The sequence below is a fragment of the Camelus bactrianus genome, chromosome 16 (genome assembly GCF_048773025.1).
Source record: "Camelus bactrianus isolate YW-2024 breed Bactrian camel chromosome 16, ASM4877302v1, whole genome shotgun sequence".
In the NCBI taxonomy this organism is placed as follows: Eukaryota; Metazoa; Chordata; class Mammalia; order Artiodactyla; family Camelidae; genus Camelus; species Camelus bactrianus.
This window is the reverse complement of record NC_133554.1, coordinates 30,171,462-30,188,019: the sequence shown is the minus strand read 5'-3', so window position 1 is coordinate 30,188,019 and position 16,558 is coordinate 30,171,462. Positions and strand designations below refer to the sequence as shown.

Below are 16,558 nucleotides of genomic sequence, written 5' to 3'. Positions count from 1 at the left end.
AACAGCACATTGCCACCTATGGTAGCTGCCGTGATGCGTGAACCGTACACTGGGTTCTTTTTGCTTTTATATACACGGAGTCTGCCAAACTTCTACTTTTCCCTTTTTTGTTCTTTCCCTAGGTCAGATCTATAGTGTTAGGTGGTCTGCCCATGAAATTAGGAGGCACCTAGGAAAGAATGAGGCAGTGATGATTGAAATCTTTCATTGAGAAGTGACAAGACCGTGGTGTGTGTCCTGCAGGTGTAGGTCACATACACTTGTCTAGGACCTGAAGACAAAATCTTAAAGGAACAAAAATCACACTGAATTTTTAATGCAGGGAAGGATAACTTTATTTTAGCACAGAAATAGACTAGGTTACAGAAAAGTCCTATAAAAAGGAAGTTAGCAGGATGATTTACGATGGTCAGGTGGGAGGGTAAAATCCGTTACTATAGCAGTGCTCCGGGCCATACCCATCTTCTTCAGTGGCATGGGCGGCTTCCTCACTGGCATCACGAAGCCCAATTTATTTGAGTAACATCAACCCCACTCCATGTGTCCTAAGAGTCAGCACAGTAGGTGGGTCTATATCTGTGAAGTCGGAGGGTAACAGAGACGGTGGTCACAGGGCATCAGCAGCAAGAGGAGGCACAGCACATGGGGCGGGGGCAGGTGGAGATGACACAGGTGGGGCGATAGCAAGTGGTGTGGCAGGAGACCTGGCCACAGACTGGGCGCAGGCAGCAGCAGGTGCGGCAGCAGCTGGAGCCACAGGAGCTGGAATCACAGCATCTGGGACGGCAGCAGCTAGAAATGCAGCAGGTGGGCTGGCAACACTCAGAGTGGCAGCACTGGGGTCTGCAGCTGATGGACTCACAGCACCTGGGACGGCAGCAGGTGGGCTGGCAGCACACGGACTGGCAGCACTGGGGTCTGCAGCAGCTGGACTCACAGCACCTGGGGCGGTAGCAGGTGGGCTGGCAGCAGATGGGCTGGCAGCACTGGGGGCGGCAGCAGCTGGAGATGCAGCATCTGGGTTGGCAACAGCTGGGCTGGCAACACTCAGACTGGCAGCACTGGGGTCTGCAGCAGCTGGACTCACAGCACCTGGGGCGGTAGCAGGTGGTCCTGCAGCAGGTGGTCTGGCAGCAGCTGGGGCGGCAGCAGGTCTCCTGGCAGAGGCCTTGGCCACATCCCTCCTCAGAACAGATGGAGCCACAGCAGGAGCTGACCATGTTGTTAATGCGAGGATTGGGGTTCCACGAGTGGGTTTCCACGGAGGTGCTTTCTTGAGTCTGAATGTCTCCTAACCCCTGTCCCCTTTTATACTATTCAGTTAACTGACATTACCATGAGCAACACCCTTTCCTCATTGTTTTTCCTACTGGGCAATCAATTAATATCACTAAGTTGATAATTATGTTTATCATGTTAATTACACCGATATCTAAGAAAAGCATCATTTCCTTTTTCTAGTGTTACGATTCACTGAAGCTTCTTAAACCATGTGAAACTATTTTTGTATTTCTTCCTCTCTAGTGTGTCTTCTAAGTTGGAAATGTCATATGATATTCTATTACTCAGTTTTTACATGTGTCATTTTGTTCCTTCTTTGTGTATGACTCCATGACAATCCTTTGAGGACAGCTATCACCATGCCAAATCTCTTTTTATGTCAAAGTGGGGAAAATGCATACTACTGACAGGTGGAATGTTGATAAGGAAGTAGGAGGAAAGACTCATCATTGGGTTCTGTGTACAATGAGGGGAGACTGATTTGGGTTGAGGCTTGTTGACAGTATGCTTTTATACAATGAGGGGAGACTGGATGTGTTTCCTGGATGATTAGAGAATCAGGGGTTACAAGAGATGTTCCAACATCACTGTGATGCCGACCGCAGGAGTAAGCTATTAGTTTTTCCGTTTGGATGGTAAGAACCATTTACACAGATGGACTTTTACCCCCAGGAATCTTCTCCACACAATATATGCTAAAGGTGAGTGTGTTGGACCTGTCTTTTTATAACATGGACAGTGGATTTTGTACTATACAGAAGTTTTTATTTAAAGCATCTCTTTCTGGTACTCTTTCAGTAATTTGAATTAATTCATTTCTAAAACAAGCATTGTGAATTACATCCTCTGTACGTTCGCTGAAAAATGAGATAATGTACTATTTGTGAGTGCTGGCCGCATGCCCAATACTCTGCTGAATGATCTGTAGTCACTGTGTTGACTGTCTTCTGAGAGGAGCCATGAAGTCCTTGCTGTGCTCCAACAGCTCACATGGAAGTGCATTAAGGTTGTTAAATGCTGTATTAGTCTACGACGTGTCAACAGTACTTACTCCATACCTTTCATTGTGCTGTTACATGTGTGTAGAGAATCCCTCCTCTCACATCAACTCAGCAACTTCTTATTTTTCCTTTAAGTTCCAGCTCAAGCTTCCTCCTCTCTTACGGTTTTTCTGGACATACTTTAAAAACAAACAAACAAACAAACAAACTTCATCTGCTCCTCCTTTCTGCCTGGTATCAATCTCATCTGGAACACTCAGACCTGCACATCTGACTACATCCTATCTCTCTCCAGCTGTAAACACCTTAGATGAACTCTTGAACCACATGTCACCTCTACATGCATGGGCGCCGTCAGTGTTTTCTTTTTATTTCTAGGAATCAACTTCTGAATTTAGACTTTGTTTTATGATTTTGCTAAGTATTTATGGTTCTAAGAGAAGTTCTACAAAGTGAGATTCCAATTGAAGGAAGTCATGTTCCTATTCCTGCTTCTTTCATGCATTTCCTTGCTCCCTCATGCATCCTTCTTCTTGTAATTTAGTGTTTTCCTCCTTATTGATATTTTAAATGTAAATTTTTTCATATTTGTGTCTCCTTTGTTTCTTAGATAAATAGTTGTCTTACATACACACTTGGCTCCAACTTTCTTGTTCTCATTCAACAAGTTATCCTGGAGATTCCTTCACAGTAGTGTGTTCAGATATTCTTCATTCCTTTCTCAGCCACAAAGTAGTCCATCTGTGGACAGAATGTAACTTCGTTAGCCTATTACATGTATTAGTGTGAGCAATTGATCAATTTGCTTGGCTTTACTTATCTAGTGTTTTAGTATATAACATAGATAGTGGTATATATTGTATAGTTATATATATATAATGAATACTGATATGTACATATGGTGAATATATATTATATATAATGTATATATTAAATACATCTCCATTTCTATATCTCTGTATCTAATAATTCACTGTTCATTTTATTTTCTTTCATTCTCTCTTAGGGTGTCATTTGATGCTAGGAAGCTTTGTATTTTGTACTAATGGTTACTTTTGTCTGTATCTTTGTATAATACCCTAGGAGTCCAGTTGTTTGATTACTGTCAGTTGATTCTCTACTTTCAGAAATACTGAAATTACGTGATTACTTCTTCATCCTGCAAAGCCTTAGGATCAAATTAGAACTCTTAGTCAATTCCCATAAGCAATTGGCAAAAGTTTTCTATCTTACATATTCCATCTCCTTTCCCTCTATTTTCTGATAATTTTTCTTATGTGTACATATAAATAGAATTGCCTTTATTTAAATTTAATTATGTAATTATTTGTGGCTAGTATATAAAATACAATTAATTAATGTACACTGACCTTATGACTCGTATAAGTTCACTTAGTGTCAGGAATTTTTGGTAGTAGGGGAGCCCAAATTTATGTTTGGTTCTGAACCCAAGTAAATAACTGATGATTTATCTCCATTCTATTCCTCATCAGTGAGCCTACCCCATTAGCTGCCTTTCCAAACTAGGCAGGTTTAGTGGGACTCTGGGCTTGAAGGGTAAAACTGTCATCATTAGTAAAACTGTCCTTTTGGTTACTGTTTCCCCATTTGAATCACAGCCACCTGCTTCTGAAAAGGGGTTCTAAAGCTAATCTTACTCGTATAAAAAGCACAGAGAAAAATATTTTGTATAAGCCTGTGGGGAGAAATGTATAGAAAAATATTTTTATGTAAACACATCAAAAATTGATTTTTGTTGAGAAACTCCGTTAGAATATCAGCATCATTAGTGCAGAGAGTTTTTGTGTGTTGGTTTCCTCTGTCACCCTTGTGCCTTTAACAGTGTCTCCCATGTAATAAATGCTCAAGAAATACTTTTTAAATGTGTGAACGAAATGATTGGCATCTGGAAAGATCGATGAAAGCAGACTCAACTTTTCAGTGACAAAGCTTTGGCTCCCATTTCCCCATAGAAACAATTAACAGGAGCGCAGTTCTACTCTCGGGTGTGGTCAGACGCTCTTCAGTTTGCTGGTTTCACCAAACCTTGTCTTATCAGGACCTGCTTCACTCATCGAGGTCACCTGTGTGTCCTTTGAGTGCACAAGCTTTTGAAACTTTCCTATGAGAAGGGGCAGAAGTAGTGCTCACTTGGTTTGCAAGTCTGAATACAAACTTGCAGAGTGTGATAAACAGCACATTGCCACCTATGGTAGCTGCCGTGATGCGTGAACCGTACACTGGGTTCTTTTTGCTTTTATATACACGGAGTCTGCCAAACTTCTACTTTTCCCTTTTTTGTTCTTTCCCTAGGTCAGATCTATAGTGTTAGGTGGTCTGCCCATGAAATTAGGAGGCACCTAGGAAAGAATGAGGCAGTGATGATTGAAATCTTTCATTGAGAAGTGACAAGACCGTGGTGTGTGTCCTGCAGGTGTAGGTCACATACACTTGTCTAGGACCTGAAGACAAAATCTTAAAGGAACAAAAATCACACTGAATTTTTAATGCAGGGAAGGATAACTTTATTTTAGCACAGAAATAGACTAGGTTACAGAAAAGTCCTATAAAAAGGAAGTTAGCAGGATGATTTACGATGGTCAGGTGGGAGGGTAAAATCCGTTACTATAGCAGTGCTCCGGGCCATACCCATCTTCTTCAGTGGCATGGGCGGCTTCCTCACTGGCATCACGAAGCCCAATTTATTTGAGTAACATCAACCCCACTCCATGTGTCCTAAGAGTCAGCACAGTAGGTGGGTCTATATCTGTGAAGTCGGAGGGTAACAGAGACGGTGGTCACAGGGCATCAGCAGCAAGAGGAGGCACAGCACATGGGGCGGGGGCAGGTGGAGATGACACAGGTGGGGCGATAGCAAGTGGTGTGGCAGGAGACCTGGCCACAGACTGGGCTCAGGCAGAGGCAGGGGCGGCAACAGCTGGAAATGCAGCAGAAGGGGCTGCAGCAGCTGGAACCAGAGCTGCTGGAGCATCAGCAAGTTTGGGGCTCGCAGCTGGAGATGCAGCGTCTGGGGCGGCAGCAGCTTGACTCACAGCTCCTGGGGCGATAGCACGTTGTCCTGCAGCAGGTGGTCTGGCAGCAGCTGGGGCGGCAACAGCTGGAAATGCAGCACCTGGGGCGGCAGCACGTGGGCTCGCAGCACACAGACTGGCAGCACTGGGGGCGGCAGCAGCTGATGGACTCACAGCACCTGGGGCGGCAGCAGGTGGGCTGGCAGCAGATGGGCTGGCAGCACTGGGGTCTGCAGCAGCTGGACACACCACAGCTGGGGTGGCAGGTGGTCTGGCAGCAGATGGGGCGGCAGCAGCTGGACTCACAGCACCTGGGGCGGCAGCAGGTGGGCTGGCAGCACACGGACTGGCAGCACTGGGGGCGGTAGCAGCTGGACTCACAGCACCTGGGGCGGTAGCAGGTGGTCCTGCAGCAGGTGGTCTGGCAGCAGCTGGGGCGGCAGCAGGTCTCCTGGCAGAGGCCTTGGCCACAGCCCTCCTCAGAACAGACGGAGCCACAACAGGAGCTGACCATGGTGTCAGAGGGTGAGTTTCTGGGTGAGGTTCCAGGAGAGTGAGTTTCTTGAATTTGTGAGTCTCCTGCCACATGTCCCCTTTTATACCCATCTGAGGGACTCCTGTGATTATGAAGGACTCTTTCCTTGTTTTTGTTTATGTGACTACACATACAATTAGTAAATTCTATTAAGTGTTTTTCTAATAAAAATCTCTGACTATATACCAAATGTTCATTTCCCTCTTCTCAAGTTTCCCCTTGATCCCACACAAATCACCCTTTGTGTGTCTTCTTTTGTTTGAAATTTTATAAGACTTCAGTCCCTGTGTATCATGTGACACAGATGGGCCCCCGTTTCTTGTCTATTTCTCACATTGCTATGACTTTGGGGGAGCTTCTGATGAGACTAGGATCTCTGTGGAAATTCTGTGTTTCAATCATATGGAATGCTGGTAGGGAAAAAGGAAGTAAGCCCCTCCTTTGTCGGGGACAAATGAGAAAACTTATGATTCATTGTGTGTATTCAGGTTGGTCTTTGAGCTAACAAAATTCCTATAATATTCCAAGCAGTGTTATTTCTCCTCACCTGATGCATTTTGAAACAGTTAGCAGTGACTCAGTGTTTTCATTTAGCAAAGAGTCATCTGGGTTTGATCAGTGACAATCTTCAGAAATGTCTCCTAGGCTGAGGCAGAGTAATTAAGACAATAATTTTGATCTGCCTTTTGAAATATCAAAATATGTCATGGTTTTGCTTTATGAATATTTTATTAAAATATATTCCAAATATTCTAAGCTAAAATGCCTAGCAGTTTTTGTAGTATCACTTACGTTTAAGATTTTCTTAGAAGCATTAAGGGGAATATAAATAATAGTCACTATCTTATATGTAATTGCATAGAAATTGCATCCATAAAGCGTTTTATAACCAAAGCCACATATGATTATGCTTCTAAATTAGAGATCTTCTTTATCACCATAGGCATTCAGAGAAAAACAATATTCCAGGAAATAACAAATTGCCTTCATGATATTCCCTCTTCCTGCAAAGTCTCGTGAGCTTAACATTCTCCTAGTGATCCTTTACCACTGAGTTCAAAAGCTGTCTTCCTCCAGTATGCTCGTGGTCACCATGAAAAGTAAAGTTCTTCCTCCAAGGCACTTCTGCTATGCTTTGTGTGTGCGTGGGTTCTACCGTATCATCCTCTGCCAGAAATGCACTGGGGCATCTGGCTTCCTCTGCAATATAAATTCCATCAGGGCAGGGACAATACTTTATTCATCATCTTATCCCCAGGGCCTGAAATATAATGAATTTTTGATAAAGGAGATGCTTATTTAATGAGTGAGGATTTGGTCTAGGGCATTAAATAAGACACACTGAACTTGAGAACACATGTTATTCACATGGATGAACAGAGTGGAGATTCAAAAGGAGGAGGAACAGTTGAGATTGGGAATAACCCTAATTTGTGATGGTGAAGGGGATGTGTCTCCAAAGTCTATTTTAAGAAGTAATGAGAGATAAGTTGAGATTCCTGGAATGTGGTAGAGATCGTGGGTAGCCTTGAATTCTAGAAAAAAATAGTAGATCTATTAAAAGCCTTTAGGTCAGAACGTACTATAATATATATGCTATGTATTGTTTATTTTAATTTTTGATCTGCCTTTAGAAATGCCAGAATGAGGGAGACATTGCTTAAAAGGTTGAAGTGGGGCAGGCTGAGACATGATCTCACAGCATCAGGTGCTGGCAAGAGCGTCACTGAGTTATTGCAAAGAACACATCTGCACAGACTTGGGCCAAATTGAATAGAGATATAAGGAGAGATCTTTGTAAAATATAAAAGATATTTCAGTGTAACTGCTTATATATTTTATAAATATATGTGTGTGTGTATACATATCTTATGCCCCCACCTCCTAAAAGCTAATAATTAAAAATTTTAAAGGATAAATTAATCAGAAAGGATAAGTTGCCCTAAAAGAAGAAGAAGAAGAAGAAGAAGAAGAAGAAGAAGAAGAAGAAGAAGAAGAAGAAGAAGAAGAAGAAGAAGAAGAAGAAGAAGAAGGAGGAGGAGGAGGAGGAGGAGGAGGAGGAGGAGGAGGAGGAGGAGGAGGAGGAGGAGGAGGAGGAGAAGAAGAAGAGAACCGAAGCTAGAGATAAGGAGGAGATATTTGCATCAAAAAATTAGAATGGAGTATGTGGCACCTTTATGCACTAAATATATCTATTCTCAGGAGCCTAAGCATGATGAAAATGCAATGGATTATGGAATTTCTGTTCTTCCCTCCTTCCCCCTCTGGGCTCTGACGGTTGTGTGCTGAGCACTTTGCTGGATGCTGGAATAACAACACATCAGCCAGCACGTTATGAAAGTATTCTAGTGCCTTACACATTACTACCAGTCATTACACTCATTTTCTAGTCCCCTCAATCCAGTGTGGTAACTTCCATGGTAATCCTCCCTTTACAGATGAAGAAACTGAGGCACAGGGAGGCTTAAAGCCAGTAAGTGGAGGAGCTGTGATTTGATCCCAGCCAGCCCACCATGGGAGTCCATGTTTTTAACCACTAGACTTGCTGCCTCTCTGAAAAATCAGATGTGAAAGAAATTCTTTACCCTCCCCTCGTGTTGCTCCAGGTTAACCAAGCAGAGTGCAATATTAACATATAAATATTGCACATGAAACTTACATGGAGTCCTTAAAAACCCTGCTGTCAGCAAATGTCTGTGGAAGTGTATCTTGAGAAACTTGAGTCAGATTCTCTTTTACGGGCCTAAGGATCCCTTGACATTCAATATTCATATATTCCCCTGTTTCTTTTTCTAATTAGCTATGACCATTGTATGTTTTTCTTAAGTAATTAAAATTAAATCTGTTGCCCCTTCCAGATGATAAGTCATTTATGTTGCATTAAAGGAAAAAAATATATATGTATATAATATTTAAACAATTCCCTTGGAATTTATCTCTATGCCCTAAACATGCTTGCTCACTGTTTAATTTTTCTCTCAGAGAATAGGGGAAGTACATACCAAATAAAGCTGCCTTGAAAGAGGTAACTGTTGTCATTTGATGCCACCAGAGCCCACCCACCATTTTTCCTAAGGGGCTAGAAACCCACCCTACCCCCAAGTCTCCCCACTGTTTGCATCAGTCCTCTGGTCACGCCCACCGAGCTTGGCTGTGGTTTGCAGCCAGTCTCTTTATGTCCATCCCCGTTTCTATCCACATGAGCTTCAGCAAAACCAGCATTGCTAAGACACGAAAAGAAAATGATCCCCTTTGGAAGGAGTGCAGAAAAAGCTTCAGGGTTGCTTGTCATTGTCTTGGATAGGGAAGCACTGGAGAGTAAGATCCGAAACACAGTAAATAGTCCCCGGAGAAAGGTTTTAATATTTACTTCATTATATTTTATATTTTAAATTTAATTTTATATATATATGCCATATATATATATATGGCATTCACTATATATTATATGTACTTATGCACAGATAAAATTTTATGCATGGATTTTTCATGCATATATATAATCTAAAAGTAAAAGATACCCGCCTCCCCTTTCTTCCCCTCCCTGAAGGCAGGCAGAGTCTTCAGTTTGCTGTGACTCCTTCTGCGGATATTTAACACATAAGAAACAACTATGGATATTTATCGATTTCTTTCACTTATACAAGCGGTGTTATACTGGTCATGCGCTTCCTGCTTTGCTGTTTTCACCTGAAGCATTCAGATAGTATACATACAGCTTTGTCATTCTTTGTCTTTTACAGTTGCATAGGATTCCAATTATGAATGTACCATAATTTACTTAAACAATCTTGGACATTGTTGGACATTTAGTTTGTTTCCAGTCTTTCTTTCTTTTTTTTTTAATTAAAAAAAATTAATGGAGGTACTGGGGATTGAACCTGGACTGTCGTGCACGCGAAGCATGCGCTCTACCACTCAGCTCTACCCTCCCTGCTCCAGTCTTTGGATGTTACAGGTGATGCTGCAATGAATAAGCCTGTTTAAACATAATCTCACATGTGTGAATATTTCCAGTAGGGTGAATTCCTACAGAAATAGAATTGCTGGATCAAAGAGTACACATTTATTTATAATATTTGTTAGATAATGCCAACTTCACCTTCTATACAGATGTACCAATTTACAGTTCTATTAGCAAAGCCATGAGTGCTTGTTTTCCCCCATTTTATTAACACAATAATACACATGATACACAGATACATAAATACATATATAGACATATTTTTAATATATAGACATTTATCTATCAGCCTATCTATTTATCTGTTTTGGTCAATATGACAGGTGGGTGAGAAGTTTCTCCGTGTTATTTTAATTTGCATTTCCTTTTTTGTAAATGAAATAGAACAGATCCTCAGATGTTTAAGAGCTACAGGGCTGGTATTTCGTTTTCTGTAAGGAAAATTATGGACTATTTTCCATATTATCTGTAATTTATGTTTTTATGTTTCTTTGCTGGTTTAGTCTTTATACATTAATTTTTTATCAAAATAAGCCTTTTTGTATAATGTGAATTTCAAATATTTTTCCTAACTGGTCTTTCTTTTATTTATTTATTATTTTTTTTAAATGTTTCTTTTTTTTTTAACATTTTTTATTGATTTATAATCATTTTACAATATTGTATCAAATTCCAGTGTAGAGCACAATTTTTCAGTTATACATGAACATACATATATTCATTGTCACCTTTTTTCTCCATGAGCACAGGGAAATATATACAAGATCTTATGGTAGCTCATGGATATCTGGTCTTTCTTCTTTGACTTTGCTTATGTGGTTTTTGCCATGTAGATATTTACTTTTGGTACAGTAAAATTTATTAATCTTTTATTTTATGGCTTCTAGGGCTGGAGTCATACTTTGAAAGGCTGCTCCAGTGGTAAATTTGCATAAGCATTGTCCCATAGTCTCTTCTGTTAAGTTCAAAGTTTCATGTTTTTCATTTTCAAATATTTGATCTGTTAGGAATTTATACAGGTATAGGATATATGGTTCAAATGTTTTAAAATCTGATATGAACATAGCCCAACATCATTTATTGAACAATACATTTTCCCCCCACTGACTAACAATGCCATCTTCTCATATCCTAAATTCCCTTACATATTTGTGTCTACTTCTGGGCTTGCTTTTTAAAATTCATTAATGATTTTTCGTGCATTAGAACCACAATCATCAATTTATATTAAAATGCTTACCTCTTAATGGTTACAAGTCCAAGTCCAAGATATTGGGTTCCCTGCCACGAGAAAATAAATTGCACCTGGCTGGACTCTGAGGCTGGCATTGTAAATAAGCACTAGCTGAGCCTGGAATGACAGATCAGGCTTGCTAGATGTGTGCTTCTGGTAAATTCTTAGCTATTAGTTATAGTGGAAACATTCAGAGGAATCATCTTGTTTCATCACTGAGAGTCCACTGTTAGACTCCAGGAACCGTCTTCCTATCTACTGGCCAGATAGGACTGTTAAGAGGGAGTTCGTGGGAATTAAAACTCCTGCTTTAGCTATTCCTGAATAAGAGCAGTTATCTCTTGTTGCTCTTCTAGAATGATTTATTGTTTAGTATTTACTACCTGGAGGGTTTAAGCAATTCTAAAAATTCAGCTTTAGCATGACTAAATAAAACTGAATGAAGGGAAGATTTAGTAGATGCTCTGTGCACCTAAAATCCATACCAACTATGCATTAGGGAAAGTTGATGGGACCAGAGAATGATCACTCCAGCCACACTTTGCCATTTGTAACTTCATCTCTGTGGTTTTTTCTACCACAGTATCTCCTGTATCACTTTTGGATCTTTTAGTGCACCATGACTCTCCCTGATGGCAGTATTGCACACTGAGTGCCTGTATGTCGTCATCCTGAGAAGTCTTGCATGCCACCCTTTGGCTGCTTCGCCCATATCATTGTAGGCATAGGGGTCGCTGTTCCTTGCTATTATGGGCCTCAGGTGCTGAGCTAGTCTGTGTTGCTAACTCTATGCCTCTATAAAGAGTCCTTTTATTACCCAGATTCAGTGCACCATCTCATTCCCACTGTGACACAGTTCTTGTTGCAAAAACAGAGAATTATAAGCCTCAGATATTTTAATACTGAAAAAGACAGTGTACACCTGCATTCTTTGATTTAGCTCTAGCTGATAAAGCACCATGTTAAAATCAGAGCCTGCATCCTATAATTAGCAGTTATCAAAGAAAAACATATGGGAAGATAAAAGATTTGTTAATTCTAGTGTATGAAAAGAAGGGCTGTAGAACATTTCAGAGTAAGTTGCAAAAGGTGAAGCCGAAAATGTCTGAGACGTTTCTATGCTATACTGAGAATGTAGTTCCCAACCTATGTTGAAATGAAGCCCACGTTATGTCAGCTTCTATCACCTTTGTCTTTTAACATCTTAATTTTTTAAAAATGTTATAATTAACAATCAACTCTTAGGGTTGTTGTTTGGAAATATGACGCTTAGCTAATATATTCAAAATTTGAATTTAAAATGTTTTTAATATAATTCATATTATGAACCAAAACTTATAGACTCTTATGTTTGTATAGAAATGATGTTATTGTGCATATTGTGACACATTTTCACAGCTAAGAAGGATCACTCTTACCTGAGTTTTGGGAATGAGAGAACTGAATCTCAAAAAAATATCCTGCCCATGTGCTTTTAAGACCAAGCAAGGTGATGAAAGACTCAAGTGGGAGAATAAAACCATCAAGATGACGGAGAAACCTCAATAATATGAGTCCAAAATTATAAAGGGGCTTCAATCTGGAAATACTAAAATTTGGGGCATCTATTAATAAAATGCTTTCAAATGTTTATGGAAAAATTATCGTGGGGTCCATGAATTTCCAGAAATCTGGCTTTAGATGGTACACTTAGTATTCTGAAATAGTCTTATGTTTAGGAAGGAAGGAAGGAAGAAAAGAAGGGAAGTTGAAAGAAGGAGGAAAAAGTACTTGAGGTAGGTCAAATACCTGATATTTCTACAACCAGTGATGGAACATACTAGAACAAGAAATATAGTCAAGTGAACTTTAGTTGACTTTATGATGTTCAACTCACTGGAGTTCTTAAGGGATATTTGTGATGTATACCAAAACTCAATTTTGAATTATAGAGGACAGCAAAACCTTTATGCACACTTTCTTTGCTCTTCTGTCAAAAAGAACACCATGCTAAGATAGTATTCTAGCCCAGGGAGGTGTTTCAATAGCAGTAACAATAAAAATGATATTTCTTAAGAGTTTACATTGTGCACCTCACCTGTGCTGAGTGTATTACATGTCTTATGTCTTTGAACCTTTGAAGAACGTTAGGTATCATCTCCGTTTCACAGAAGAAAAAACCACAGGCTTGAAGCAGTTGAATAACTTTGACCATGTTGTACAACAATGCCTGGTGGAGTCTCGACTCCAACATAAGTAATTGCTCTTGAATGTGCTCTCCTACATTTGAGGCAAGATGGTCCCTGGCATGAAATGATAGTTAAAAATACATGCACATACACTCATGCATGCACAAGCCAAAGCATTAAAAAATCAGGAGATTTCAAAATCAGGGGAAATGGCTGTCTTTATTAAGAACATATGGAAACAATGTCATTTCAGATCACAATCAGTGTATATGAGGAACGAAGATGTTGCTGATCCAAAAATAGATGGATTTGGATCTGAGCTAAAATTATGTGACAGATGTGTTTTCATCTGTCATTTCCTAGAACTGAGTGCCAAGTCTGAATGCCAAATCAGAAAGAGAAGACTGGCCGGTAAAAGTCCACTCCCCAGTCGCTGGCTGGCTCCAACACATTTTATGGCTTGTGAGGACATTCACAGCATGACAAAGATTACAGGTAGAGAGTCAGCAGCAAGAGGAGGCACAGCACATGGGGCAGAGGCAGGTGGAGATGACACAGGTGGGGCGATAGCAAGTGGTGTGGCAGGAGACCTGGCCACAGACTGGGCGCAGGCAGCAGCAGGTGCGGCAGCAGCTGGAAATGCAGCAAGAGGGTTGCTAGCAGCTGGAACCAGAGCTGCTGGAGCGTCAGCAAGCTTGGGGCTGGCAGATGGAGATGCAACATCTGGGGCGGCAGCAGCTTGACTCACAGCACCTGGGGCGATAGCACGTTGTCCTGCAGCAGGTGGTCTGGCAGTAGCTGGGGCGGCAGCAGGTGGGCTGGCAGCACACGGACTGGCAGCATTGGGGTCTGCAGCAGCTGGACTCACAGCACCTGGGGCGGCAGCAGATGGGCTGGCAGCACACGGACTGGCAGCATTGGGGTCTGCAGCAGCTGGACTCACAGCACCTGGGGCGGCAGCAGATGGGCTGGCAGCACACGGACTGGCAGCACTGGGGTCTGCAGCAGCTGGACTCACAGCACCTGGGACGGTAGCAGGTGGGCTGGCAGCACACAGACTGGCAGCACGGGGGTCTGCAGCAGCTGGACTCACAGCACCTGGGGCGGCAGTAGGTGGTCCTGCAGCAGGTGGTCTGGCAGCAGCTGGGGCGGCAGCAGGTCTCCTGGCAGAGGCCTTGGCCACAGCCCTCCTCAGAACAGATGGAGCCACAGCAGGAGCTGACCATGGTGTCAATGCAAGGATTGGGGTTCCACAAGTGGGTTTCCACGGAGGTGGTTTCTTGAGTCTTAATGTCTCCTTACCCCTGTCCCCTTTTATACTGTGAGGTTAGCTGACATTACCATAAGCAACCCCGTTTCCTTGTTGTTTTTCCTACTGGGCTTCCATTAATATTACTAAGTTGATAACTGTCTTTATCATGCTAATTACACCAATATCTAAGAAAAGCATCATTTCCTTTTTCTAGTGTTATGATTCACTGAAGCTTCTTAAACCATGTGAAACCATTTTCATGTTTCTTCCTCCTAGTGTGTCTTCTTAGTTGGAAATATCATGTGATATTCTAATATTCAGTTTTTACATGTGTCATTTTGTTCCTTCTTTGTGTATGACTCCATGACAATCCTTTGAGAATGGCTATCACAATGCCAAATCTCTTTTTATGTCAAAGTGGGGGAAATGCATACTACTGACAGGTGGAATGTTGATAAGGAAGTAGGAGGAAAGACTCATCATTGGATTTTTGAGTACAATGTGGGGAGACTGTGATTTGAGTTGAGGCTTGTTGACAGTATGCTTTTATACAATGAGGGGAGACTGGATGTGTTTCCTGGATGATTAGAGAATCAGGGGTTACAAGAGATGGTCCAATCTCACTGTGATGCCGACCCCAAGAGTGAGCTGTTAGTTTTTCCTTTAGGATGGTAAGAACCATTTACACAGATGAACTGATACCCTCAGGAATCTTCTCCACACAATATATGCTAAAGGTGAGTGTGTTGGACCTGTCTTTTGATAAGCCAACATATGCAATGGATTTTGCACTGTATAGAAATTGTTATTAAAAGCATCTCTTTCTGGTACTGTTTCAGTAATTTGAATTAATTCATATCCAAAACAAGCATATGTACTTAAGTCCTCTGTGCTCTCAGTGGAAAATGAGATAATGTAGATGGCTACTATGTGTGAGTGCTGGCCACGTGCCCGATACTCTGCTGAATGATCTCTAGTCGCTGTCTTGATTGTCTTCTGATGGAAGCCATGAGGTTCTTGCTGTGCTCCAACAGCTCACATGGAAGTGAATTATGGTTGTTAAATCCTGTAACAGTCTACGACGTGTCGACAGTACTTACTCCGCACCTTTCATTGTGCTGTTGTAAGTCCTTAGAGAATCCTTTCTCTCACATCAACTCTGCAACGTATTTTTCCTTTAAGTTCCAGCTCAGAAGCCTCCTCCTCTCCTATGGTTTTCCCTGACATACTTTAAAAACAAACAAACAAACAAACTTCATCTTCTCCTCCTTTCTGCCTGATATCAGTCACATCTGGAACACTCAGATCTTCACATCCGACTACAACCCGTGTCCCTCCAGCTATAAACTCTTGAAATGAACACTTGAACCATGTGTCACCTCTACATGCATGGATGCCGTCAGTGTTTTCTTTTTATTTCTAGGAATCAACTTCTGAATTTAGATTTTGTTTTATGATTCTGCAAAGTATTTATGGTTCCAAAAGAAGTTCTACAAAGTCAGATTCCCATTCAATGATGTCATGTTCGTAATGCTGTTCCTTTCATGAGTTTTCTGACTCCTTCATACATATTTCTTTTTGTAATTTAAGGTCTTCTTCCTCATTGCTATTTTCAATATAATTTTTGCATATTTGTATCTCCTTTTTTTCTTAGATAGTTTTCTTCCATATACACTTGTCTCCAACTTTCTTGTTCTCACTCAACAAGTTATCCCAGAGATTCCTTCACCGTAGTGTGTTTGATATTCTTGATTCCATTCTCAGCCACAAAGTAGTCCATCTGTGGACAGAATGTAATTTCTTTAGCGTATTAAATGTATTAGTGTGGGCAATTGATCAATATGCTTGACTTGAGTTATCTAGTGTCTATTGTATAAAATATAGATAGCGATATATAATATAATGTGTAGTTATAGATATAATGAATAGTGATATATACATATGGTGAATTATATATTATATATAATGTATGTGTTAAATATATACATCTCTATTACTATGACTCCATCTAATCTTTTACTATTTGTTTAATTTTCTTTCCTTCCCACTCTTGATGTGTCTTTTGATATTTAAGAAGGCTTGTATTTTGTA

General features: G+C 40.9%; 1 protein-coding gene across 1 annotated transcript; it reads right to left on the bottom strand.

Moving 5' to 3' along the window:
• Positions 1-310: 310 nt before the first annotated feature.
• Positions 311-14,514, bottom strand: LOC141573537 (uncharacterized). The gene is made up of 3 exons (XM_074341906.1): positions 13,907-14,514; positions 13,709-13,848; positions 311-1,313 (listed from the first exon to the last, which is right to left on the bottom strand). Exons 1-3 carry the CDS (start codon positions 14,439-14,441, stop codon positions 618-620), a joined length of 1,371 nt encoding a protein of 456 aa, XP_074198007.1. The 5' UTR covers positions 14,442-14,514; the 3' UTR covers positions 311-617.
• Positions 14,515-16,558: the final 2,044 nt, after the last annotated feature.

Bases quoted from the DNA above. Each gene is read 5' to 3' on its own strand.
- LOC141573537 (XM_074341906.1), bottom strand. From the start codon at position 14,441: ATGGTCAGCTCCTGCTGTGGCTCCATCTGTTCTGAGGAGGGCTGTGGC. The intron at 13,849-13,906 runs GCTGACGCTCCA...CTGCATTTCCAG, and splicing joins CATCTGCCAGCCCCAAGCTT to CTGCTGCCGCACCTGCTGCT. The intron at 1,314-13,708 runs GTAATCTTTGTC...TTAACTGAATAG, and splicing joins TTGCTGCTGACTCTCTACCT to TATAAAAGGGGACAGGGGTT.